Source organism: Leucoraja erinacea, chromosome 14 (genome assembly GCF_028641065.1).
Source record: "Leucoraja erinacea ecotype New England chromosome 14, Leri_hhj_1, whole genome shotgun sequence".
Lineage (NCBI taxonomy): Eukaryota > Metazoa > Chordata > Chondrichthyes > Rajiformes > Rajidae > Leucoraja > Leucoraja erinaceus.
In genome coordinates, this window is record NC_073390.1 from 43,810,923 (window position 1) to 43,838,024 (window position 27,102).

At 40.5% G+C, this 27,102-nt stretch overlaps 2 protein-coding genes across 4 annotated transcripts in view; both read right to left on the reverse strand.

The window, feature by feature from the left end:
• LOC129703652 (coiled-coil domain-containing protein 150-like) overlaps window positions 1-19,898 on the reverse strand; it is a 54,781-nt gene extending 34,883 nt beyond the window's left edge. For 2 of the 3 annotated variants that reach the window (XM_055646275.1, XM_055646274.1), the window contains exons 1-11: window positions 18,256-19,898; window positions 16,154-16,532; window positions 11,712-11,881; window positions 10,401-10,469; window positions 7,524-7,640; window positions 5,731-5,860; window positions 4,716-4,759; window positions 4,538-4,630; window positions 4,270-4,377; window positions 3,190-3,314; window positions 941-1,118 (exon numbers count right to left, since the gene is read on the reverse strand). In XM_055646275.1, coding sequence (XP_055502250.1) covers window positions 941-1,118; window positions 3,190-3,314; window positions 4,270-4,377; window positions 4,538-4,630; window positions 4,716-4,759; window positions 5,731-5,860; window positions 7,524-7,640; window positions 10,401-10,469; window positions 11,712-11,881; window positions 16,154-16,532 — 1,413 coding nt within the window. In that variant the 5' untranslated portion in view covers window positions 18,256-19,898. Of the gene's footprint in view, window positions 1-940; window positions 1,119-3,189; window positions 3,315-4,269; window positions 4,378-4,537; window positions 4,631-4,715; window positions 4,760-5,730; window positions 5,861-7,523; window positions 7,641-10,400; window positions 10,470-11,698; window positions 11,882-16,153; window positions 16,533-18,255 lie in introns of those variants that run through there. The other variant, XM_055646276.1, reaches the window with a different exon arrangement.
• A 560-nt stretch (window positions 19,899-20,458) lies between these two features.
• LOC129703653 (extracellular calcium-sensing receptor-like) lies at window positions 20,459-26,807 on the reverse strand. Its single transcript, XM_055646277.1, has 5 exons — window positions 26,436-26,807; window positions 23,459-24,286; window positions 23,117-23,344; window positions 21,716-21,839; window positions 20,459-21,374 (listed from the first exon to the last, which is right to left on the reverse strand). The coding sequence occupies exons 1-5, from the start codon at window positions 26,751-26,753 to the stop codon at window positions 20,473-20,475; spliced, it is 2,400 nt and encodes a 799-aa protein (XP_055502252.1). The 5' UTR covers window positions 26,754-26,807; the 3' UTR covers window positions 20,459-20,472.
• Window positions 26,808-27,102: the final 295 nt, after the last annotated feature.

Sequence of the window (27,102 nt, forward strand, 5' to 3'; positions counted from 1 at the left end):
CCATTCTAAATCGCTTACCCCTTATTCTTAAACAGGGGCCCCTGGTTCTGGACTCCCCCAACATCGGGAACATATTTCCTGCCTCTAGCGTGTCCAAACCCTTAATAATCTGATACGTTTCAATAAGATCCCTTCTAATCCTAAACTCCAGAGTATACAAGCCCAGCCGCTCCATTCTCTCAGCATATGACAGTCCCGCCATCCCGGGAATTAACCTTGTAAACCTACGCTGCACTCCCTCAGTAGCAATAATGTTCTTCCTCAAATTAGGGGACCGAAACTGCACACAATACTCCAGGTATGGTCTCACTAGGGCCTTATACAACTGCAGAAGGACCTCTTTGCTCCTATACTCAACTCCACTTGTTATGAAGGCAAACATGCCATTCGCTTTCTTCACTGCCCGCTGTACCTGCATGCTTACTTTCATTGACTGATGAACAAGGATCCTCAGATCCCATTGTACTTCCCCTTTCCCCAACTTGACACCATTTAGATAACAATCTGCTTTCCTGTTTTTGCTACCAAAGTGGATAACCTCACATTTATCCACATTAAACTGCATCTGCCCACTCACCCAACCTGTCCAAGTCACCCTGCATTCTCATAGCATCCTCCTCACAGTTCACACTGCCACCCAGCTTTGAGTCATCTGCAAATTTGCTAATGTTACTTTGAATCCCTTCATCTAAATCATTGATGTATATTGTAAATAGCTGTGGTCCCAGCACCGAGCCTTGCGGTACCCCACTAGTCACTAATACCTTTTCAATTAGTTAACTTCCATGGGAATAATTTAAATGTGCCTGTGCTGTTTTCACAATTGAAATTAAAATACATTTCACAATCTTGGCAAATTGTAACATTATTATTAATAACATCTGCAACCATAAGTAGCTGTTTCCTTTGCTCTGTTGTTGACTCCAGAGTTATAGCACACCTGATCCATTTGGGTTTCCTTTTCCTTTTTAATGTGTTCACATTTATTAACAGATGTCTTCAAGTTCTCTTTTAGGTGGGTAATTTCAGACTCAAGAAGCATCTGTTGTGTTATTGCACTTTTCTGCATTGTCTCACATTTCTGCTGCATCTCCGTAAACTCTAGTCTTAGAGCTTCTCTAAATTACAATTAAAAAAAGCAAAAGACATCTTATAATACATAGGTAAATAACAAAACAGTGTTCTTTCAAATTGCACCATTGGATCTATTGTAATATGCTTACAGATAAAGTAAAATTATTCCTTACATTCAGCCACTGGAACAACAAATAAACCTGTGTTTCTTGGATCGACTCACAAAATATCATATCTCAGTAACTCCTATTGTGGCCACATTGCTTTTCTCAATGTTCTAACATCCCCAGCAAGGGATTAAAATAATCGGTTAGATTCAGTCGAATATTGCTGCCCCAACCGACAACACCTGCTAGTCAGATGGCAATGATTTCTGAATGCTCCAAAATACATGGACAGTTTACCCAATATATCCAATGTTAATGTTTCTACAACCACTCCAATACTTCTGAGATCAATCTCCCAACACAATGACTGCACGGGTATTCCTGGAACCTCAGTGTTAGGGATTGTTAGACATGGGACATCCATCAAAAATGATCTGGAGATCATCCATTAATATAAATGAGATCCAGTCTTCAAAAAACAACCTGTTTACAATGTAACATACATTGATGGTTTTTCATTGAGACCAGTAGGGAGCACGAGACATTTTGGTTTTTCACAACTCAGGGTAAAACAATAAATAGGTGAATGTAGATGATAATCGGCTGACATTGTAACTTCACTCGTGAGATCAGGGATATAGGGATGGGATTACATTGTCTTAGCATCTTAACGTATATTCCTGCCACTTAATACATCATTAAAAACATTTATTCTGTCAATCAATATTTAGAACGTTTGTATATCTTGAGAGCATCTCTCAAAATTGTGATAAACGAAAGATATTTGAGTTTCCGGGATCTTGTGCTCAAAACCATTCCAATCATCCACATATGACTGAATGTGTGTCTGGCCAGTGGTGTCTGGCCAGTGGAAAAAAAGTGTTTAATGTAATTCTTCCTTATAATCTAATTCTTGGGAGTTCAGGAATATTATTGAGATTTTTTGATAGACTCCTTTCAAGGTTTTTTATTTTTCACAGATGTTGCTCAGAACTATGTCTAACACTCTGAATGTGATTTGAAATTTTTACCATTTAAGTTAGACATATCTGCCCACAATAATGTCCAAAATGGTTGATTAAACTGCATTGAAATCCTTCTGTTACAATTTTGTCCATACACGTAATCTATTTATGCAGTTTTGGTACATTAATTATTCAATTACAATCTATATTACCTTCATACCATCAATTATTAGCTGAAATTTGGATGCATAACATTACCCAAATTATTAGTATATGAAATAAATAGTCAAGGCCACTGTACAAGGCCAAAACACATTATGGGTTACCACAAACAACTTCCTTCTCATTCCAGCCCATTTGTTTGCTTTAACAGCCAGCTAATATGTTCCTAGGTATTAAATGCTTCTATTATAAAAAATCTCTATTTTGTTTTCCAAATATCCTCATGGCCACCACCTCTTTACATCTGTATTTTCACTCAATCCCACAACTTTCCAAATTATACGAGTTTCATCAGTTCTGTCCTCTTGATAATTCTTGAACTTAATCCCTCCACTTTTAATAGCACTGTTTTCAGTTAACAAGACTTTGAGCCTTCTAAATCTTTCCATCTCTTTACTCCCCTTTCTTCCTTTATAAGCTCCTTAATGCCCTCTCTTTGGATAAAGCATTTAATCCTCTGTCCTAATGTCAACCTACATGGCTTAACAAGAAATGTTGTTTGATAATCATCCAGTTTAGTTTTAAAGAGCATATGCAATGCAAAACTATTTATTTTCTTCTGAATAACTGCAAAAACAATGTCACTTGTAAGTTTACTTTTATATCTCCTTGATATTTGTTTGCTGTTTTGTATCATTTCTAAGTACCCATACCTGAATTTTCAATTTTTGGCAGGTTTAAATGTTTTTCCTTCAATGTTCATGTTTCACCATTTTTGACTGAGAAAGTTTGTACGTAAAGCTTTGTTAGCCTTTGGGATATGATGATTTAGACTGCTTCTCAAAATCATGACTGGATAGATCAAGGACTAATCTACTTACAACTCCTTTTTTAACTGATGCTTTTCATTCACTGCACACTGGAGATCTGCTGAAATATTTGCTCGAGCTGCATCCAGTAAAAGTTCCTGTTCATGCAATTTTTCTTTCATTTTTTCCTGTTCACCCTTTTATTAGAAGGAACAAGACATCAATTTAAATGTATTGAATTATATTAAACATTAATTATATCTTTAAAGACCAGAATTCGTACAGTAGAGGAAACAACAATAAAAAACATTTTTGGTGACTTTTTAACATCTTCTTGCATACTAATCGAGTTTTTGTTTCACAAATAATTTACAGGAGTATAATCAAATCTAGTAATATAAAAAAAGCTTATGGTAAGTTTCAATACAGATCAAACTGAAAGTAGCTTAGTCCTTTTTTAGCCCTCTGCGGCATACATTCCTGATATGTGTTCTTGTTCTCCAGGTTCAATCAAAAAGTGTTATCCATATTCTATCTCATACTGTCCTATTTTGCCACCTCTCCATCTTATTGTTTAAAGCGTTCCCTGGCCATAAATCTCCTTAGTTTTGGAACTGTTCCACAAAGAACTTTCCCTCTACAGGTCACTCTTTCAATTCTGACCTCTTGACAAAAATTTCAGCACTATGCAGTACATTTGGACCATCCTCCTGCAAAATGTATTAAGACACTTTGTTGACTTAAATGTGCAATTTGCCGCATTAGTGTATACTCCCTTAAATCTCTCTACTTTTTCCCTTTCCTAAAATCTCAGAAAAGACACAAGAACGTAAATAATCTAAATAATATTCATTAAACCCAACCCATTTTGTATATATTTCCTTTAAATTTTATCCTTTATACCAGAATTATTGTAAAAACTTTGCGCAAATTGCCTTATCAAACACCTTATGGAAACTTGTGTGAACTATATTTATCAAAAATACCTTTATCTACACATCTCTTCAAGAAGTTCTGTTCTATTATATTTTGCAAATTTCTGATAAAAATATTTATTGTAATGTATGAACTTAAATTTATAATAAAAAGCAACATCAAATTGCAATGAACCCACAGAAAGCTTAGAGTTCAATCAACCTCTGAATATCTAACCTTTAAAGACGTTTCATGCTCTATTATAAGCTTAGCATTCTCCACAGATAAAGAACGCAGTGTGTCACTCATTTCTGTACACTGTGCATCTAGCTGGTCATTCAAAGCCTGCAATAATAAACATACAAATTTATTGCAGATAAATCCATGTTGCTTGTACTTAATGAAAGTTGAAAACAATAACGCTGATACGTTTAAATAATCCAAGTAAAAAGTACACAGAAATGTGGGAAAAACATTTTTTCCCCATTATAAAAGACATCCTAACCTGCAACTTTTCCACCAAATTCCTCAGTGATGCAATCTCATTTTGAAGGTTGGCATTTTCTTCCTGTTGGTTCTTTAGCATCAGTTGTGTTTTCTGAAGAGATACATGCAAATCAGAATAGCTTTGACGGGGACAAAATCAGGGAAAAAATACATGTAATGTTTTTCAAAAAACTTACCTTGCCTTCATCTGCCAGCAAGGAAATAATGGACTTCTTAGCTTCTAGAAAATTGTCAGAGAAAGACTATTAAATGGATCCAGAGCATACTAATACAAAATTGACATTTTGACTAAACATTTTAAGTGCCACACCACCATGGTGATTTTTACAAAAAAATCATACACAGTTTGAAATTGCAGCAGCTTTTGAAATAAAATCTAGGGAGTTTTACACCAGATTGTTGACAATATTTACAATGATGCACTCTTTTTTTTTAAAAATGACATTTAATCAAAGCCATTCTGATAGCTCAGTCTTACGATGGGTAAAATGCCCAAAGCTCACTTGATTGCTATTTAAACTTTGACTGGCAACAGGTAAGAACTGGATCATTAACTACGATGGTGCCATAAACTTATTATCATTCATAGGATTCACGGTACACATAAATGGAATTTAAATGCAGTACATATAAATTTCAGAAGGTGTTTGATAAGGTATCTCATGATGACTTAAAAAAATATATCTAAGTATATGAAATACACTTTGACTGCAAAGATAAAATTATTTGGTGAAGAAGCAATGGGATAGTTTTAATAGAACGTAAGTTACTGAAAAGAAATCTGCGGGATAGGATATGTATGCATTTGGACAGAAATGGGTTGGTTAGGGATATTTACCTTGCCTTTGTGCATGCGATCTCATGCCTCATAAATTAATTGAGTGTTTTGTAACCAAGAAAATCAATGAGGAGAGGGTGGTGGAGGTAGACTATGTGGCCCTTAGATTTGAATTTAATCTCAAAATCGTAACTTTCACATAGGTGGCATTGAACTGAGGCAAATTATTTCATGGTACTTCAAAGAAACAAAATACCTTTGCACATCTTCAGGGCATTCTAAAAGATGCAGTAACCAATGGAGAACATTTTTACATTCCAGTTACTGTTATATAGTCTGGCCTGGCAGTCAAGTTATGTAACACATAATATCATAAACTATGACTCTGAAAGTATAACATTACTTCTCAATACCTGATTCTATTTTTAGCTGTTTTTGAATTTTCTCAAAATCACTTGCTTTTTGCAGCTCTTGTTGCAATCTCTCTTGAGTCATCTGCTCATTTTTTCTGAGTCCAAGGCTGTCCTGCTGTAGCACCTGGACCTAAGTGAGGATGCACGGAATCAGCAAACAAACATCTAGCATGAATTATGAAAATAATTAGCTTGCCTGGCTGGGCAATGTTCTATAATAGTCACTGGTGGAACCCATTCAATTTTTGTGCGTTGTAAGAATTAAAACAAACATTTGAAATTGAAGGCCATTTTGAAGGAACCATGCATTTGGAAAGTACTAAAGTGGCTCAAACAAAAATGGGGATGTAAAATTTGGTAGTACAGTATAGGGGAGCAAATTAGATATTAACTGAAAACAGGCAGAGATCACAACAGCTGCATCAGGCTCTGGTGTATATTCGACAATAAAAGATGACCTGGAAGACATTGCAGAATGACTCACCATCATCCTATTTGTCAGAATAGATCTCAATCATATGCAACTTTGAACATCCATATAAATGGGGCACAAGAAATGTGCCCTATCATCTCTGCTAGTACATACTGACATTGTCTCATGAAGTCACATAATGTGGAAACGGACCCATGGGCCAAACTTATACATGCCGATCAACTTGTCCCATCTAAGCTAGTCCCATTTGCCCGAGTTTGGCCGATATCCCTCTAAACCTATCCATGTACCTGTCCAAATGTCTTTTAAATACCATTATGGTACCTGGCTCAACTACCTCGTCTGGCAACTCATTCAATATACCCACCACCCTCTGAGTAAATAAGTTGTCCCTTAGGTTCCTATTAAATCTTGCCCCTCTCACCTTAAACTTTGTCCTCTAATTCTTGATTCCCCTACCCTGGACATTTTATGACTGAAATATTAAAGGTATAATAGCTAGAGGATGTTGATGGGGTCTTTAATGAATACTCCTCATCTGTGTTTACTGAAGAATAGGTCATTGCAGCAGGGAAATTCAGGCAGAGGGATGGTATCATTCTAGACAGCAGCTGTGGGAGGAAAGGAATTGGAGGCATTTCCAGTTGAGACCCTGCATCAGGACACAGCAGGAAGGGGAGATAGCTGGTGTAAAGTGGAGAGCGAGAGGGGTGAGATGGGGGCCTATAAGTGATAAATGAGAAGATGGACACAAAGAGCCAGGTGGGGAGGGGAAGATATGGCGGGGCACCAGCAGTTGATGATAGATGGAAGCAACAAAGGGGGAAAGAAAAAATCTTTCCCATTCATTCACCTGAACCTGCTGCATGGGAAGTGCATAATGCCAATGAAACAATGCACTTGTTCTCCCAGCTGAGTTCTGTGGCTTCCCTTATATTGGAAGGAATGAGATTTGGAGACATTTCCAGTTCCAGTCTGGGAGGAACCAGAGACATAAAAATAAATTGCCATTGTCAACTTAACCACATTGGCAATTCAATCTTCACTATGCTAAAGCAATTGGCAAATGTCATTGCAAATGTTTGTCCTGAAGCACGGATGTGGAGTAATGTAGTCAATGCAATGTAATAAAGTGGACAGTAGGATTAAAAAAAAGCAAGAGGTGGAGAGGGGTGTTAGTGGTCAATTCTCGCCCATACCAAATTAATGACTAAATGATTTTTCCTTAAGATTTGATATGCAACTTTGAATTAATCCTTTGTTACTTAAGTCAAAAAGCTGAAAGAACATTATATCGATTAAAAGTTAAACACAAAACCAAAAATTGAACAAAACAAAAATCTAGTAGTAGATTCTGCACCTGCTTTCTTTCAATCTCTACGACTTTATCCAATTCCTGTACCCGTTGTAACAGATGAATATGGGATTCTTCCAATGCTTTTCGGAGATTTACTTCCTGGACCAATTCCTTTGTCACCTGAAAAAGAATAGATAACATATTATCAATGACACAATTAAAATTAGTAATAAATGCTTGTCAATCTCCGATCTGTGAGTTAACAGAAAAAGATCAGCTACAACATCATCCAGTATAGAAAATAGGTGCAAGAGTAGCCATACAGCCCTTCGAGCCCGCACCACCATTCAATGTGATCATGGCTGATCATCTAAAATCAGTACCCCGTTCCAGCTTTCTCCCCATATCCCTTAATTCCATTAGCCCAAAGAACTAAATCTAACTCTCTCTTTAATACATCCAGTGACTTGGTCTCCACCACCTTCTGTGGCAGAGATTCACAACTCTCCCCATCTCAGTCCTAAATGGCCTTGCCCTTATTCTTAAACTGTGTCCTCTGGTTCTGAACTCCCCCAACATCGGGAACATTTTCCCTGCATCTAGCCTGTTCAGTCCCTTAAGAATGTTATATGTTTCTATAAGATTCCCTCTCATCCTTCTAAATTCCAGCGAATAAAAGCCCAGTCATCCATTCTTTCAATCTCAAATTAGGAGACTAAATTAGGAGACAATCTGCAGTTGTCCAGAGCCCTAGTGAGACCACACCTGGAGAATTCTGTGCAGTTTTGGTCCCCTTATTTGAGGAAGGACATTCTTGCTATTGAGGGAGTGCAGCGTAGGTTTACAAGGTTAATTCCCGGGATGGCGGGGCTGTCATATGCTGAGAGAATGGAGCAGCTGGACTTGTACACTCTGGAGTTTAAAAGGACGAGAGGCAATCTCATTGAAACATATAAGATTGTTAAGGGTTTGGACAAGCTAGAGGCAGGAAACATGTTCCCGATGTTGGGTGAGACCAGAACTAGGGGCCACAGTTTAAGAATAAGGAGTAAGCCATTTAGAACGGAGACGAAGAAACACTTTCTCTCACAGAGAGTGGTGAGTCTTGGGAATTCTCTGCCTTAGGTGGAGGCGGGTTCTCTGGATGCTTTCAAGAGAGAGTTAGATAGGGCTCTTAAAAATAACGTCCAGGGATATGGGGAGAAGGCAGGAATGGGGTACTGATTGGGGATGATCAGCCATGATCACATTGAATGGCGGTGCTGACTCGAAGGGCCGAATTGCCTACTCCTGCACCTATTGTCTATTGCCTAAAACGCCACACAATACTCCAGGTATGGTCTCACCAGGGCCCTGTGCAATTGTAGTAGGAACTCCTTGCTCCTATACTTAAATCCTCTCGCAATGAAGGCTAACATGCCATTTGCTTTCTTCACTGACTACTGTACCTGCATGCTTACTTTCAGTGACTGATGTACAAGGATACCCAGGTCTCCTCCCACTTTCTCCAAAGGCGTAGCTATGGGCACTCACATGGGTTCCAGCTATGCCTGCCTCTTTGTAATCTACGGCTCGAAAATAGAGCACTTCGGTTCACCTCTCGTTAGACTAGTTTTTTTTAAATCTATTCATGTTTTTGGTTCCAGCCAACATCGGCAGGAAATGTCCACTTCACAACATTTGTACCAGCAGGCGAACCACCAGAGCATCAAAGGATGCAAGCATTCGGCAGCCTGCTCGGGATTGTAAAATGGAAGTGGACTTAGAAAAAAGGCTTGTGTTTCCCCAGACATTGTGGCTACAACACTCTGGCCAGACATGGTCCTGTGGTCCACAACAGCCAAGTTGGCATACGTTGTGGAATTGACAGTTCCGTGGGAAGATGGTGTTGAAGAAGCTTATGAGAGGACCAAGTACTCTGAACCAGCAACGGAAGCATCCCAGAATGGCTGGAAGACCAAGATTTTCCCTGTCGAAGTGGGATTCAGGGGGTTTGTTGCTACATCTATGACCAGGCTATTAAAGAAAATGGGGGTGAGGGGTCGCTCCCTCCAATAAGCAATCAAATCATTATCAAATTCCGCAGAAAAAAGCAGCAATTGGATTTGGATCAAAAGGAGAGACAACAATTGGGCTGCAATATGAAGACAGGAGGGTATGGAATTGAGGGGGGTGTAACTGGGACGCCAGGTATCACCGTTGAGCCCTCTGGAAACGTTGTGGGCTTATCAATGAAACGTCAAAGATGGAGGGTGCCCACCTGATGACCCCGATGACGTACCTACCCTACCTTTCATCACTCCAATCCCACTGCAAATAGGTGCCGACTTATTACAGGGATTGAAACATCAAGTCCTATTAGTTCTACTATTGCACAACTGTCTTGTTTTTTGCACAGCCTTCTTTCGTTCAGAAATAGATAATATATGTATAATTGTATAATTTATAAATTATAATTTATAAATGTGTAATTTATGTAGGATTTGTTTTTGTTCATTTGTCTGAATCTATGTGCTGCTGCAAGCATGACTTCTCATAGTACATGTCTCTTATTGTATTTCTCCATACAATACACAGAATAGCATTCTGGTAAACCCTCACCAAAGCCTCCACATCCCTCCTGGAAAAGAGGCGATCAGACCAGATGCTGGGATAGAAGATTGCAACCTTCACGTGGTCCGCCCTGTTTCGACTAATGCAATCAACTCGACATGCACAAATGGAAGATCAAATAGAACAAGTTGTCCAACAACTTTAGGCTGTGCGTGCCACACGAAAGAAGAAGAAGACGAGATGCTGGAGTTTAAGCCTCTGCAATTATTTTTTGCTCCAAATACTATGCAATGCAGAATTTACTCAAGGTATAAAATGTTAATTTACAAGCATAACTGATGGGACAGACAACAAATTCCACCATTTGGATGAAATTTGGCTTCTAACCTCTTGCATTTTTTGGCTCATTCTGGTGTTTGTTGCTTTCTGTTCTTCTGCTGCCATCGCCATATTTGTCTAGAATAAAGAAAACATACCATGAGCAAATATTTCTCTCGAAAGCCAATAAAAACCAAGGATGCATTTTCAGCTCCTTACTGGGGGCTCATGTTGTCGACCTCCCCGTGGTGAGCCCTGTCAACTGACCTCAGTCAGGTGAACAACAACAAACAGCGACAGCAGCAGCGCCGCAGCTTAGCGCCAACCCGGAGCATGCGCCCTTTTTAGGGCGGGCACCTACGGATGTTGAACTGGATGGCATCACCCTGCTGCAGACTTCTGCTGTCTCAAACGCAAGAAGAAGAAGCTCCTTACTATACTCACTACACATTCACGGCAGTGTGCCCAATTTATGCTTTAACTTAATTTACAAGATTGCAGATGACACCACCGTAGTGGGCCGGATCTCAAACAATGTGTAGGTAGACTGAGTATAGGAAGGAGAGAGCTTAGTGACATGCTGACAAGACAACAATCTCTCCCTCTTGTCAGCAAGGTGAAGGAGGTGGTTATTTACTTCAAAAAATGGGGTGATGTACCACCCCTGTCAGCATCGATGGTGCCAAAGTTGAGATGGTCAAGAACTTCAAATTCCTGGCATAAATATCAGCAAAATTTTGTCCTGGATCAACCACACTGGTGCTACAGGCAAGAAACCACATCTACTCCCAGAGGAGATTAAGGAAATTCTGCATTTCTCTAAAGACTTTTACCAATTTCTGACTCACTAATTCTCAAACTCCCAACCTACCTCATTGCAGTCCTTGCACTTTTTGTTATCTGCACTTCCTCCACAGCTGTAACACTATATTCTGAACTCTAGTTATTTTTCTCTTTGCACTACCTGGTGTACGACTTGATTGTACTTATGCATGCCATGATTTGACTTTCCCCAAATTATTCAAAGATAGTTTCCTAATGTTGTTGTGAATGATGGGGGTTAATTCCTCTGGAAATTCAATTTAATGTTTTGTTTGAACCTGGTGTGAATTCCTGCAATATTTCCAAACTATAGTAAACATCACAAATTAAGTGACTGCTCCAATAAATTGCTGGTCATGGGCACTGTAATTATGGTCCAAAAAAACGTTTTTTTTAATGCTGTAATATTTATTCTAGCAGTGAAAATGAACAAGTTTTGAATAATTAATTGAATTTCAAGATATATTCACAGTATTTTCTATCTATAGTTGAATACATGCATAAAGGCTTTCAAAGGTTGTATTGCTTTATAATAGATGCTATACCTCTGCTGTGTACCTTAGTTGTTGTGGTTATTTCCAGAGCAGCACTCAGCCTTTCTATTTCATCCTGAGCTGCCTCTTTTTCTTCACTAACTTCATTCAGCTGCTGTCTGAAACGCATAATATCCCGCTGTATTTTCTTTACTTCCTGAACATGTTCTTCCTGCATTGCAGCTAATTGGTCCACTGCAACAATGATGAAAAGAAGAAAGCATTTTACTTTGTACCTTTAGAGTTTTTGTCTCTTTTTTTTTTAAATTGCTCCCCTGTTAATAAGCATACACGACAAACGTTCATTAGCCAATTTTTACTGGAATGGAGTAGCTGGGAACCTCTTATTTATATTACTTGCAACCATTGTGATTCATAAGGAATATAATGCAGAATACTGTTGTAAATGGTTCCGACACATTACCCTGGTTAGTCATAAAACAACTGAATGTTTGAACTCAGTGCATACTGTGATTTTTAAATTAATTTTGTCTACATAAATGCAGGACAGCCCGAAATGTAAATGTGAAGAAATGCATTCAATTTATCCCAATTGTGCCTGCACACCTGTACATGGGATGATAGGAGTCCATGGAACATCACCCAATGCTGCGAAAAAGCCTTCAGAACTCAAAATAAGATGTTAGTAGCTACATCTACAGAAAACAAAATCAACAAATTGAACTCAGTAACCATTAGAGATTTTGGAATTTGATATGCCCAGATTATTGGAGTTTCTGCTTATATTGTGCTAACACCTTGAATCACCTAGAATTAGGGGCCCACCTGAGGAGATGACAGACTCGTACCTTTGAATTAACTTATTACAGGGATTTTCTCCACAGAATTTTCAATATATAAAAATGTTTTTAATATTTTAGGATGATAGCTTTGTTTTCATAGTGTTATAAATTTTTGAATTTATGTAGGATTGCTGCAAGCATGACTTCTCAAAATATCCCTCCTGGAAAATTACCAGATGCTGGGATAGAAGATTGCAACCTTCACGTGGTCCGCCCTGTTTGACATGCAATCAATAGACAAAGGGATTGTTGCATTTTGAATAGGCTGTGCAAGGCCGAAAGAAGAAGAAGACGAGATTGTGAGAAACCGGCAACCTGCGTTCATCTCTATACTTATAAAACTCTGATCTTGTGTGTGTATTTATTTGTGTGTAATCACATCTTCGCAAAAACACGATGCGGTAAAGGTAAAAAATGTACATATTCCGGTAGATATTTTCCCCTGGAGTCCAAAATCGCCTTATCTGAAAATGTCATGTTTTATTTCTTGAGTTATTAATGAAAATGTTCAAAAATCTGACAAAAATTTGAATTTAAAAACGACTGTCATTCGCTGGTGACGTCACAATGGGTCTGCGATGCATGCCGTCTTCTTTGCGCCCCCGACAACTCCCCACGCCCCACCCCGGTTATTCAAAAGATGCAGAAACAATCAAAGATCTTATAGCGAAGCAAGATGGATTACTCTCACGCAAAAGTGAGGTACGCTCATGGGCGGATTCATGGGTGATTATAGGACACATTTTAGCAACCTGACTCCGCCATCTTGTTCCGCCATCTTGTTCCGCTTTCTTGCTCCCGCCTTCTTGCTTCCGGCCCAAAAGATTGGATCCGCAGTGGGGAGAAGGAGTGCGGGGCCCGGGGCAGCGGGGAGAGAGAGTGCGGGGCCCGGGGCAGCGAGGAGAGGGAGTGCGGGGCCCGGGGCGGCGGGGAGAGGGAGTGCGAGGCCCGGGGCAGCGGGGAGAGAGAGTGCGGGGCAGCGGGGAGAGAGAGTGCAGGGCAGCGGGGAGAGGGAGTGCGGGGTCCGGGGCAGCGAGGAGAGGGAGTGCGGGGCCTGGGGGCGGCTGGAAGAGACAGACAGTCCGGGGCATTGAATTTCAAGATATATTCACAGTATTTTCTATCTATAGTTGAGGGAGTGCAGGGCCCGGGGCAGCGGGGAGAGAGAGTGCGGGGCCCGGGGCAGCGGGGAGAGAGAGTGCGGGGCCCGGGGCAGCGGGGAGAGAGAGTGCGGGGCCCGGGGCAGCGAGGAGAGGGAGTGCGGGGCCCGGGGCAGCGGGGAGAGAGTGTGCCCCAAGACAATGTTTCTTATTTAATGTCCCTTGTCTAGTCTGAAATAAAGTTCATTATTGGATTAGAAGAAATATAATTGTGTGTGTTATATACATTTATATAATTTTCATGTATGTGTGTTTATAAACATTTTATTCCTTAACAAGAATCAACGGAATTATGAACTAACAGAATTATGAATCTAACCCTATAATCACGCACAAAAAGTCCCCCCTGTCACTCACCCTGCGAGTCGGGTCGGTTCCGGTTACTACAAAATCAACTCAAACACTGTTTGTGAGCCATTTAAAAAGAAATGATTTAAAAAACATTAAAAAAGACAATTACCAGAATCAAATTTTATTCTTGACAAGTTTGAACTGACAGATTTATGAATCTGACCCACACAAACTGTTGCCCCGCAACATTGATTACAGTGCGAGTCGGGTCGGGTTAGGTAGGCTCAGGTTGCTAAAATGGGCGTGGAAAATGCCCATGATCCCCTCCATAGCGTACTACACGTCAGTCCATTGCATTTAGCAGGAGTAGCCTATCTTGCTTCGCTATAAGATCTTTGGCAAAGATCATATCTTATAGCGATATAAGATCTTTGGATCATAGAGCGAAGCTTGAATCGGCTCTTTCGCAGGGCCTTGAATCGCCTGGCCCGGCTCGGCTTAAAATCGGCTGCAGGATTTTCCACCACCCCGTGGTCAAATTGCTGCATCAAGGCGATGAAGGCTCCCGATGTTGAGGCCCCTGCCGGGCGATGAAACGCCCCACAAATGGGCCGATTGAAGCCCCACGATTCGGAGCAGACGAATCTGCTGTTGCTGAAGGTACACAAAAAAGCTGGAGAAACTCAGCGGGTGCAGCAGCATCTATGGAGCGAAGGAAATAGGCAACGTTTCGGGCCGAAACGTTGCCTATTTCCTTTGCTCCATAGATGCTGCTGCACCCGCTGAGTTTCTCCAGCTTTTTTGTGTACCTTCGATTCTCCAGCATCTGCAGTTCCTTCTTAAACACTGCTGTTGCTGAAGTTCGGAGTAGGCCACCGACAAGCTGCTCTTGCCCTCTCTCTGCCCCTGCTCACTCTCCAGCTGCACATGCGAGTTGGGGGCTATGCGTGAGTGGATAGGGCGGGGGATGGGGTAAAAGGAGCGAATGAATAATATTAATATAATATCAAGAGGGGTGGTAAGTGTGTGTGTTTGTGTGACGCCACAGGTCACCCCCCCCCCCTGCAACCGCGCATTGAGGGGACGGGACCCAACGGGTCCCACTTAGTCTAGTAAGATATAAAAGTGTCTGATTACTGTGGGGCAGTTCCATGGCAACAGAATTGTTTTCCCAATACTGCTATATCCTCCAATTTTTTTTTTCTTTCTGCTTGTCGATTTCCAAACTAACTCTTAAGTGGTTCTCTCGTTATTCCTTAATGCATAAACCAAAATGGAACATAGGAAAAGGATAATGAGGTGGATATTCAACAATCAAAAAGTTGAACGGTGCAGCACTGTTGACAGCTAAATTACCTGCTCCTGCTCCTATTTCCCATCTTCCTTTTGTTTAGGCATAAAGTTGTCTAGTACTGATTCCAGACATTGTATGTAGTGTTTGTCTCCTTGTCTGAGAAAGGATCTTCTTGCCATGGAGGAAATGCAACAAAGGTTTGCTAGACTGGTTCCTGAGATAGCAGGAGAGAATGGGCCAATTAGATCTATATTCTATGCAGTATAAAAGAATGGGGGAAAGTCATAAAAACCCCAACCAGATTCGGCACATAACCAGAGTCCAGAAACAGGTTCACAGCCTCAGCCTCAAGTTCAGGAAAAATTCCTTGAGCCCCGAGAGTAGTGACCTGGAAGAATTGTTTATTGCAGTGGACAGTGTGAGCAAAGTTATTAAATATGTTCAAGGAGAGAGATATATTTCTGAAGGTAGATACAAAATGCTGGAGTAACTCAGCGGGACAGGCAGCACCTCTGGAGAGAAGGAATGGGTGACATTTTGGGTTGAGACCTTTCTTCAGCATTTCTTAATGCTAAAGGGGAACAAGGGATGTTGGTAGAAAACAAAACAGAGTATTGAAGTGAACAATCAGTCATTATTGCATTGAATAGTGGTGTTAGTTTGAAGGGTTGCATGACTTATTCCTTTCATTCTTAAATATATATAATTCTCTGATTTGTTGGAATCAATGTTGATTTGTACTTGTGTAAGGGAAGAAAAAACCTTCAACATGATCACTGTGTTTCAATTTGGCCATTAGCTCATCAAACTCTCCAAGCAGAATCACATTCCAAGTTCTACCCACATTGTTGGCTCCTTTATTATTTAAATATCTAGTAGGAATAGCAATTAATTACATACGGGTATAAGTATTCATTACCTGAATATTCTGGGTTGAGCTCTTTTGCTGTCTGTATTCGAAATAGATTTAATTTCATTGTTTGTATAACACTTTCCAGTCGGCATACATGGCTCACGAGAAATTCATAATTTTTCCATAGAACCTCACTTTCAACACCAAATGCTTTTCTGGCATGGAGGGGACTAACAGGCCTGTGGCTGTTATAAGCATCAATCTTGGGTTCTCCAGAGGCCTCAACACCGAATCCCAGGCTCTCTAATTCTTGAATGATAGCATCTGTTTGCTCCTCAGCTGCAATGATCCGATGCTGAAGCACAGTAAATGACTCGGGTACTGTAGCACCAATGTGTATTGGAGGTATTGGTGCATGCGCCATGTTTAAAGCATCAGTAGTCATCTGTAAAAATAAAAACACCTAATTAAAATAATTCTGTGTCCCTCAACAGTATTAGATGCAATTAAACTGTTTTGGTTCAGCCCTTAATAGCAATGTTATAAGTAAATTATATTTTATGTACATTTTCTTATTACGCTTCGTTAGTGCATGTGGGTATTGATTTAGTCAAGCAGTACCTAAGCCTCTCTTTTCCTTGCTTCATATTCTCTCCTGCAAAACTAACTGGTACTCACTATCCCATACCGTCCCCAAGCATTCTCTCTCCTGCCCTTCACAAGATTTCTGTGACTTCCTTTCTTATTAACTCCTTGGGACCACAGCACTGGCAAATGCAGAACACTGGAAGAACTCAGTAGGTTAAGCAGCATCTGTGAAGGCAAAATATTTGAGTCAATGTTTCCAGTTGAGTCCCTGATCAGGACTGAGAGAGAACGGGAAAGAACCAGTGCAGTCTGTAGAGGTGTGGGACAGAGGCTGGTAGATGCAGCCAGTTGGGAAAGGGGGTGATTGGCAGAGGGAACCAACCGGAAAAAGATGGGAGGAATAAACAAAGAGAGAAGAAAACTCGATGGACAGGTGAATATGTGAGGGGGGTGTGCACCAGAGTTGTGGGTTACTTCAAATTGCAAAATTCAAATTTCATCCCATAAGTTGTTTTCTCCAGTTTGTGTTTGGCCTCTCAAAATGATCTACTGATTCTAGCCTGATCCATTTTGCCAACCCATTTTTTTTAACGTTCACCGAATAGGGTTGTGACCCTAACATTGTCTGCTTAACATCAGTGGTTTTCAGAAGGACCACACAACCAGGAGAAATACACTCGGTCTTTCAAAGACAAGATACTCTTTGATGTCAGGGAAAAAAAGTCATAATGATACCTTGCAATGAGAAGCCCGGAAATTGACTAGCTCCTCTTTATTCATTTCACCTCTACCCCAATTGAAGGCATTGGACTTGTCCAAGAAACTAATGCGCAACAATGGTGAGAACTATATTCTGCACTCTGTATCTTTCCCTTTGCTCTATCTATTGTGCTTCAGTTTGACCTGATTGTATCTACTTGTGGTATATCTGATCTGATTGCATTGCATGCAAAATAATTCCTTACACTGTGCATGTCACAATAATAAACCTAAACCTCCTTCCTCAGGTGTAAATAGCCAGCTAGGATCACAATGCAATGTTGGGACTTCCTTGCAGAAAAAGGTAGAGCTGAATTGCATCATATATTCCTGTGCAAGATGATGAAGGGGGGTCTTGTAGAGATGAATAAGATCACGAGGGATAAAAATCGGGTCAATGCACATAATCTTTTACCCAGGTAGGGGAATCAGGAACCGGAGGACATAGGCTTAAGGTGAGAGGGGAAAGATATAATTGGAACTTGAGAGCATCTTTTTCACACAAAGACAGAGTGGTGGGCATACGGAACAAACTACCAGAGGAGGTAACTGAATTGAGGCAGGTACTATAACACGTAAAATATATTTGGACAGGTACATGGATAAGAAAGGCTTAGAGGGATATGAGCCAAACGCAAGCAGGTGGGACAAGTGGGACTAGTTGAGGTATCTTGCTCAGCATGGGCAAGTCGGGCCGAAGGGCTGTGTGACACTGTGATTCTAAGTAGCTCTGACGAGACAAAGTACCGGGGTACCAGCTGGAAAGGTAAAACATTTGCTCGCTATCCTTCGGATTCGAAGACGCTGGAAGACAAACCGACCTCAAATTTCGGCACCTGCCAACGGTGTTTCTCTTTCGCGGCGGATGGTGGATCAGCAGATGAGCGGTTGCGGGTTATTTTCGACCACTTTGCAGAGGTCGGGGTAGGCTGCAAGCGGCCAACGGCGGCGGTCGGCCCGGATTCCCGTCGCCATGGCGACGCCAAACCGCCGCCGGGGCGCCCCTGCCTCACGCATGCGCGGCTACTGCCCTTTTCCAGCTACCATTGCCCAGGGCAGCAGTGAAGGGCTTGAGGTGGTTCCCAATGAAGGGACTAAAAGAACTACGACCAAGTCCTTTGTGATATCTCACTGAGAAGACTAGAATGGGAGAAAAGAACATGCAAGCAGTGTTATTAAAACAAAAATTCTGTAGATACTGGAAATCTGAAATCAAAGCAGAAAATGCTGGGGAAACTCAGTATGGTATGGTACTTTATTTGTTAGTGCATCAATCAGGTAGAATGCTTTTATGGGTAATATAACAGTTATCATAAAAAAACCCACAAAGTGCTGGAGTAACTCAGTGGATCAGGCAGCAAGTTTTTACCCGCAATATAATAGTTACCCTATCTTACAGTATCTTAAAGTATCATTGATCATTACATTGGATCAGTGTTGTAAAACATTTGTTATTTTATAACCATATAACAATTACAGCACGGAAAACAGGCCATCTCGGCCCTTCAAGTCCGTGCCAAACACTTATTTTCCCCTAGTCCCATCTACCTGCGCTCATTTTTCCCAGTTTTATTTTATAATCGAAAACAACAAGGGGAATCATGATGGGAATAGATAGGGTGAAGGCACAGTCTTTTACCCAGGGTAGGGGAATCAAAAACTAGGGGACATCAGTTTAAGATGAGAAGGGAAAGATTTAATAGGAACCCGAGAGGCAACATATTTATATAGAGGATGGGCATATAGAAAAGGCTGCCAGAGCAGGTAGTTGAGGCAGGTACTGTAGCAACATTCAAAATACATTTGGACAGGAAAGGCTTAGAAGGATATTGGCCAAAAACAGGCAGGTGGGACTAGTGTAGATGGGGCATCTTGATCAGCAGGAGCAAATTGTTTCCATGCTCTTTCACTATAATAGAATCAGTCTTTGTAGAGATTTTCAAAATCTAATGAAAGAAAGAGTGAATATTGTATTACTAGTAAAAACTTACTGCCTGATCCACTAATTTACTCCAGAGTTTGTACTTTTTTTGTTCCAAAAAACTTTATTCCCTTTCTGGTTTCAAGAAGTATTTTACCCATCCCTCCAGAAACAATTCAGCTGCTGTGGTATTTCAACCAGTTGCACATGAAGGTAGATGCACTGACCAAATCATAATTGCTTTTGAGACCGTTGGCATCAGGTTTCTCTGTTTTGGACACAACAGTAAAGTAGACTTAAAACTCATCAACACTTTGGAATTTTTACTCCACAGTGTTTGACCCTTCAACCTAACTTACTCATGCCGATTAAGATGCCCCCATCTACACTAGTTCCACATGCCTGCGTTTGGCCCATATCCTTCAAACCTTCCCTGTCCATGTACCTGTCCAAATCTCTATCTAAATGTTGTAATAGTATCTGCATTAAGAATATCACTGAGTATTAACTAAACAATTGCCATGGAGACATCACTGAGCTCATAAGGAACATTTGAGATAAAATGCTGTATTGTTTTTGGAGAGATGAGGAAAGTCTTCCTGAATTTCAAAATCTAGGCTCTGTCTTGGCTTTTGATTGCCTATTTGAAAGTCTATATTTAGCCATATTTGTTGATAACCATAATTTGAATATGTCTGGAGGGTTGCCATCAAGTACTAATTATATGCAATTTTTGTGGAGTGCATATGTTGGTTTTACACACCCAATTCCATTAAAAAGTGCTACATTTCGTGACATAATACAAAAAATAAATGGCATTTACAACATTATTTGTAAGCTCAGGACATCACAAAGAGATTTGTGGCTGCCAGGCCTATCAAAGAAAAGTAATTAATTTGGGCAGATTTAGACAAACAGTGACATGATACTATTTTTATTGTCTTCATTAATCACAGCATTACAAATCTTTTTCATATTCAAGTCTAGTTACATCAGTTATGAAACCAATGAGGTCCATGAACACTCATCAATATTTTGAGGTAACTTTTATTAACATACGTAGATTAAATAAGTACATCACTCATCCACAATGACAGCTACAAAGTAATGCACTGGTTTAGCCTCCTTTACCCATCAGGTGTTTTTTCGTATTCTGCTCTGGTTTCAACAATATGATGTAACATTTAGGAGCAAAATTGCAGGTAGCCAGACCAAAGCTCGAAGACAAAATTGCAAATATTTCAACAGCCACTGTGTATTTTCCAGGCGAACTAATGTAAGCTGGAATGAAAGTTATCCAAACTGCAGAAAAGATTAACATGCTGAAAGTGATAAACTTGGCTTCATTGAAGTTGTCTGGCAGTTTTCGTGCAAAAAAAGCTAAAATGACGGAGATAGCTGCCAACAAGCCAATGTAACCCAAGACACAAGAGAACGCTTCTACAGAGCCAACATCACATTCCAAGATCACTTTAGTACTTTGATGTTTGGTGTTTTTAATTGGGAATGGTGGTGCGCTAACCAGCCATAAAGTGCATATTACAACTTGAAAAAAAGTGCATGCAAAAACACTTCCCCTTTGCTGACGGGGCCCAAAATATTTCATCATGTTATTGTTAGGAAGAGTAGCACTAAATGCCATTAACACAACAATTGTTTTGCCGAGGATGCAGGAAATACACAAAGCAAAGCTAACTCCAAATACTGTATGTCGTAACATGCAGGACCAGACAGATGGCTGCCCAATGAAAGACAGTGAGCATAAAAAGCAAAGAACTAATGAAACTAACAGAAGAAAACTCAACTCCATATTATTTGCTCTCACAACAGGAGTATTTCGGTAATGGATAAAAATGGCTAATATTACAACAGTTAGGCAGACTCCAAACAATGCTACAGTTGTTAATATGATCCCCAGGGTATCTTCAAATGAAAGAAACTCGATTTCTTTCAGGACACATTTATCATGTTCTTGATTTGACCAATAGTCAATTGGACATGTCAAACAATGTATAGAATCTGCAAATTAAAATAAAATTTGAAATAAGCAAATATAAACAACTGTATGAATGAGATATTTATCAATATGCATAAATCTGCCATTTAAATTGTTTTTGTTTTATTATTTTGTATGTTTATTGGTATTTCATCCCAGGTTGGCATGGACTCTGGATAGAAGTGCCTTTAAAAAGCTATATCTTTCAATTAATCAAAGATGTGAACAATCAAAAAATAGAAGAATACAACAAAGCTATTTTGAATGATTATCAATGAAGTTATAACATTTGCTCAAAATACATTAATAGTAACTTTCAAAAATGCAAATAACAAAACGAAGATCACATTACATTTTCACACACCTGTTTGATTGCTAATTTTCCCCTCTGCACACTGCAAACAGTCAAAGCAGCATATTGGCTCTCCTTTTCGTGCGGCTTGTCTTGTTCCAGCTGGGCAACTTTCACTGCACACTGATTTTGGGATCTACGTCAATGTAAATACAACAGGAAATTTAGTGAAGGAAAAAACTGCAGATGCTGGTTACACACTGAGGATAGACACAAAATGCTGGAGTAACTCAGCAGGACAGGCTGAAGACATGTCTTGACCCGAAACATCACCCATTAGTTCTCTCCAGAGATGCTGCCTGTCCCACTGAGTTACTCCAGCATTTTGTATCTATCTTCAGGGAATTTGGTGATTCAGTTCTAATCACATGTACTCCAAAAGTTACATATGACACATAGCAGATACACTATGAATCAATTAATATCTTTTAGGATTGTTAGCTGGTCCTGGAGTATATGTCATCCTTATTTTCCTTTGTTTTTCCGTGTTAAATATATTTCAGACATACAGCATGGAAACAGGCCATTCGTCCCACCGTGTCCACACCGACCATCAACTAATCCCATATTTAACCAATTTTGTTCTTCTGAAATTCCTAACAACTCCCTCACATTCTACCTCTCACCTGCACACTGACGGCAATTTACAGTGATCAATTAACCTACAAACACGTACATCTTGGCGATGTGGGGGGAAACCGGTTCACCCGAAGGTAACCCACGCGGTTACAGGGAGAATATGCAAACTCCACTCCGGACGTCATCGAGTGATATGATCGACCCTAGGTCTTAGGAGCTGTGAAGCAGCAGCTCCATCAGCGTCACCACTCTACTACCCTGAGCTTAGATATGTTGTGAGATACAGGATTCAAAAATACCGTGGATGAAATAGATACAATAACTATACTTATAATAAGAATGTTAGTTTGCTCATTTACAATTGTAGCAACCAATACAAATGTTTAAAAATATGACAAGATATAGAAATGTTTTGCATGAGGGTTATCTATTTTGTAAAAATACTGCAAATAACTATTTCACTAAAGACATTCAAAATTTCACTTTACTGCTTTGATTTATTGGAGTTTCTTCTTTTAAGATTGAGTCTGCATTGGCAAGAAACAATTATCTTTGGCAGGTAGCAAAACAGAAATGAAAATTATTGTTATTTTAGGTTAAGGTTTATTGTTGTCACACGTACTGAGGTACAGTGAAAAGTTTTGTTTTGCAAGCTATCCAAACCAATCAGATATATAATATTGAAATCTTCCATACTGCCATTATTGCCAATAATGAATAACTTCTGGTTAATTATTTGTGGGAGTAAATGGTAAGCCTGTACATCGTTTCATCCTTTAAGATATAGAATGTCAATTATTCTATCGTTCCATGAAAATAAATTGAAATAATTACCTTTTTTTTCCCATTATTCCAAATAACAACGTCTTCATCAATGAAAAGCTCCTGCCCAGGAGCTGCCGATGCATCAAAACGGCCAACAGTTACAATTTTAACAGAACCGTTTGCATCCATTTGCCAGTTCATGATATCATAGGAAGCAACAGGATCGCCATTTTCATCAAAATATACTTTATCACCATACCGGTTTGTAAACTTAACTTCTTTCAGGTAATGGACTAGCTGTATGTTGACATTAAAAAATAATATTGTTATATTAACCTTTTAACAATAAATAATACAAATATCATTATTGACTAACACAATCTGACAATGCATAATGTAAAAATATCTTACTTGCCATGGCTCAAAGTGTGAAACATTTGCACAAGTTTTGTGCATGAATGGTCCTTTGTTCGACTCGCAGGTAACCAAATTATGAAGTGCATGAGCTATTGCATACACTGCTTTGTAGACGTTATATGAAACTCTCAATTGTGATACATCACTATACACACTGTCTATTTTCCCAATATCTTCTTGTCTTGTGCACATTGGTTTGGAACTAATCGTTGAAGTGATATCATCGGGCGAATTAAGAGTACAACTAAATAAATTTTCCCAGAATCGATTTATTAAAGCATTACCCGGAGTTGAAGATGGATGCACCTTCAGAAGAAATTCTTTGAATTGTGGAATTTTTTCATTACGAAAGGCAAATCCTAGGGTCCCACCAAATGATTTAAAGTTTTCTTTAGTTGCCAATAGAGCAGCAGTACTCCAAGTTTCACTTGCTATCCACTGTCTATTGGTAATATTCTGTCGCACTACTTCATTAACAAAATTAATTATGTCTCCCACACCAGCAAACAACACGATAATTTTCACTGTAGATTTTTTGATGGTTTCTACAATCTGAAGTATCTTTTCATGCGAATAGACTTTTGGAATTGTCTCTGTAAACCCAAGGCAAATGCCATCATTCTGAACCTGTTCATTAAATAACTGAACTAAATATTGACCATAATCATCTTCGATGGCTATAGACCCAACCCACATCCAGCCAAAATGCTTCACAAGTTGTGCCATAGCTTTGGCTTGGAAACTATCACTAGGTATTGTCCTGAAAAAGGTGGGAAACTCCACTTTGTTGCTAAGGCATGAACACGAAGAAGAGTAGCTGACCTGTAAAATAGTAAATAAAAAATATAAAAACTCGGTGAAAAGATGGTGTCAGGAGGTATATTCACAATTTTGTCAAAAATATAGTAAATCTCATCAGAATTTAAAATTAACATCCATAACAATTCACATGAATTAAATGAATAACAATAACATTTGAAAATAGCTCCCGCATTCATTAATTCTTGCGGACAATTTAAAATACGAAGAAAGACAAAAGATGCTGGAGTAACTCAGCGGGCGAGGCAGCATCTCTGGAGAGAAGGAATGGGCGACGTTTCGGGTTGAGACCCTTCTGCAGACTGATGTCAGGGGAGAGGGCGGGACAAAGATAGAATGTAGTCTAAGACAGTAAGACTAGTGGGAGAACTGGGAAGGGGATGGAGAGAGAAAGCAGGGGCTATTTGAAGTTAGAGAAGTCAATGTTCATACCTCTGGGGTTTAAACTACCCAAACGAAATATGAGGTGCAGTTACTCCAATTTGGGCTTGGCCTCCTCCATTGTCAGAAAGGTCAGATTGGGAATGGGAGGGGGAGTTGAAGTGCTGGGCCACTGGGAGATCAGATAGGTTAAGACAGACTGCAGGGAGGTGTTCAGTGAAACGATAGCTGAGCCTGCGCTTGGTCTCACCGATGTAGATAAGTTGACACCTGGAACAGCGGATACAGAGGAGGTGCAAGTGAAGCTCTGCCTCACCTGGAAAGACTGGGTCGTTGGATGGAGTCGAGGGGGGAGGTAAAGATACAGGTGTAGCCAGTGGCGTAGGGTGGGTTTTGAGCGCCCGGGGCAGTTTAAAGTTTTGCGCCTCCTCATTAGGGGGGGGGGGGGGGGGGGGGGGGGGGGGGGGGGGGGATGGGGGGGGGGGGGGGGGCAGGGGGCAGAGGCAGCGGTGGCTGGGACAGCGGCAACGGCGACCAGAACTCGGAGCTGGGGCGGTGGCAGCGGCGGCCTGGCCCGCGCTGTTTTTATACTCACAGCTCCAGGTAACCCCTCCTCGCTCCAACGGCTCCCCGGGCCTCTTAATTTTATTTTAAAAATTTATTCAACAATTTTTTTGCGCCCCTAAAAATTTAGCGCCCGGGGCAACCGCCCCACTGGCCCCCCCCACGCTATGCCACTGGGTGTAACATCTCCTGCGGTTTCAGGGAAAGTACCTGGGGAGGGGCTGGTTTGAGTGGGAAGGGACGAGTTGACCAGGGCATTTCGGAGGGAACGGTCTCTGCGGAAAGCAGAAAGGGGTGGAGATGGGAAGATGTGGCCAGTAATGGGATCTCACTGGAGGTGGCAAAAATGTTGGAGGATTTTATGCTGTATGCGACGGCTGATGGGGTAGAAGGTGGGGACAAGGGAGACTCTGTCCTTGTCATGAATGGGGGGGAGGGGGAGTAAGAGCGGAGCTGCGGCATATCGAGGAGACCCTAGTGAGAGCCTCGTCTATAATGGAAGAGGGGAACCCCTGTTTCCTAAAGAATGAAGACATCTCCGATGTCCTATGGAACACCTCATCCTGGGCGCAGATGCGGCATTGACGGAGGAATTGGGAGTAGGGGATAGAGTCTTTACAAGAAGCAGGGTGGAAAGAAGTGTGGTCAAGATAGCTATGTGAGTCAGTAGGTTTGTAGTAGATGTCGGTCAATAGTCTGTTTCCTGTGATGGAGACGGTGAGATCTAGAAACGGTAGGGAGATGTCGGAGATGGTCCAAGTGAATTTGAGTGCAGGATGGAAATTAGTGGTGAGGTTGATGAAGTCAGTGAGTTCTGCATGGGTGCAGGAAGTAACACCAATGCAGTTGTCAATGTAGCGGAGGTAGAGTTCGGGGATAGGGCCAGTGTACGCCTGGAACAGGGATTGCTCGACGTACCCTACAAAGAGGCAGGCATAGCTAGGGCCCATGCGAGGGCCCATAGCTATGCCTTGGATTGGGAGGAAGTGGGAGTAGTTGAAGGAGAAGTTGTTGAGAGTAAGGACCAGCTCTGCTAGACGGAGGGGTGTATTGGTAGACGGAAATTGGCTGGTTCTGCGGTATTAAAATACAATATGGAACTTATGATAAAGTGACTTTATACCACTTCATATCCAGAGAGAATTTGCATTTGTGTTGCAAACTAAATGTTTTTGGTATACCAACGCATCTTTAGTACTGTTCTTACCATTGGAATTCCAAATCGTCCTGCAATTCTTCCAATGATAATGGACTGTGTTGATCGTGCATCGCCAACTATTGCAGAAATTGGAGGTGATCCAACACATTTGGAATTATTGATGCTGTTATCTATTCCATTAAGGAGAGTGAATGCTGCCCTGACTGCCTGGGGTACTTTACGGCAGTTATCATAAATGCTGTAGCCTAGTTTTATATTTGGAAGGAGTGTTTGATCTTTGTTTATTTCTTGGATGGCGAAGATCATCATTTGAAGCCACCGAAATGTTCTGAAATTAAAACTGTTGAGGAAGAAAATGAGTCGCATTGCCCTTACTTTATAAAGTGAGTCGCAAGTTATCTCTTCATTCCATCTCTCGGTAATAAACAAAATTGCATGCAAAATGCAATATAGTCAGCATACTCAAACCAGCACAATTAATTAAAAAATTTAAACCAAGGGCTATTTAATATTGATGGTCTCATGTTAGTCGAGTTTACTTGTTCTGACTGAGTTCATCGAAGCAGCTTTCAATTACAGTGGTGTACCCCATCTTGTAATAAAATGATTGGTGAAATCAATGAGTTGTCATTTAATTACAGAGAATTACTATTGGTTATAGAGTCATATACATACATCAAGGAAATACAAATATCTTTGTTGAAATTGACCCAAC

What these genes read in the sequence shown, in the direction of transcription:
- LOC129703653 (XM_055646277.1), bottom strand. Translation starts at nt 26,753, where the DNA reads ATGCGACTCATTTTCTTCCTCAACAGTTTTAATTTCAGAACATTTCGG. An exon ending in CACACTTTGAGCCATGGCAA is followed by an intron (nt 23,345 to 23,458) that starts GTAAGATATTTT and finishes GTCAACATACAG; the next exon opens with CTAGTCCATTACCTGAAAGA. An exon ending in GGAATAATGGGAAAAAAAAG is followed by an intron (nt 21,840 to 23,116) that starts GTAATTATTTCA and finishes ACATTGACGTAG; the next exon opens with ATCCCAAAATCAGTGTGCAG.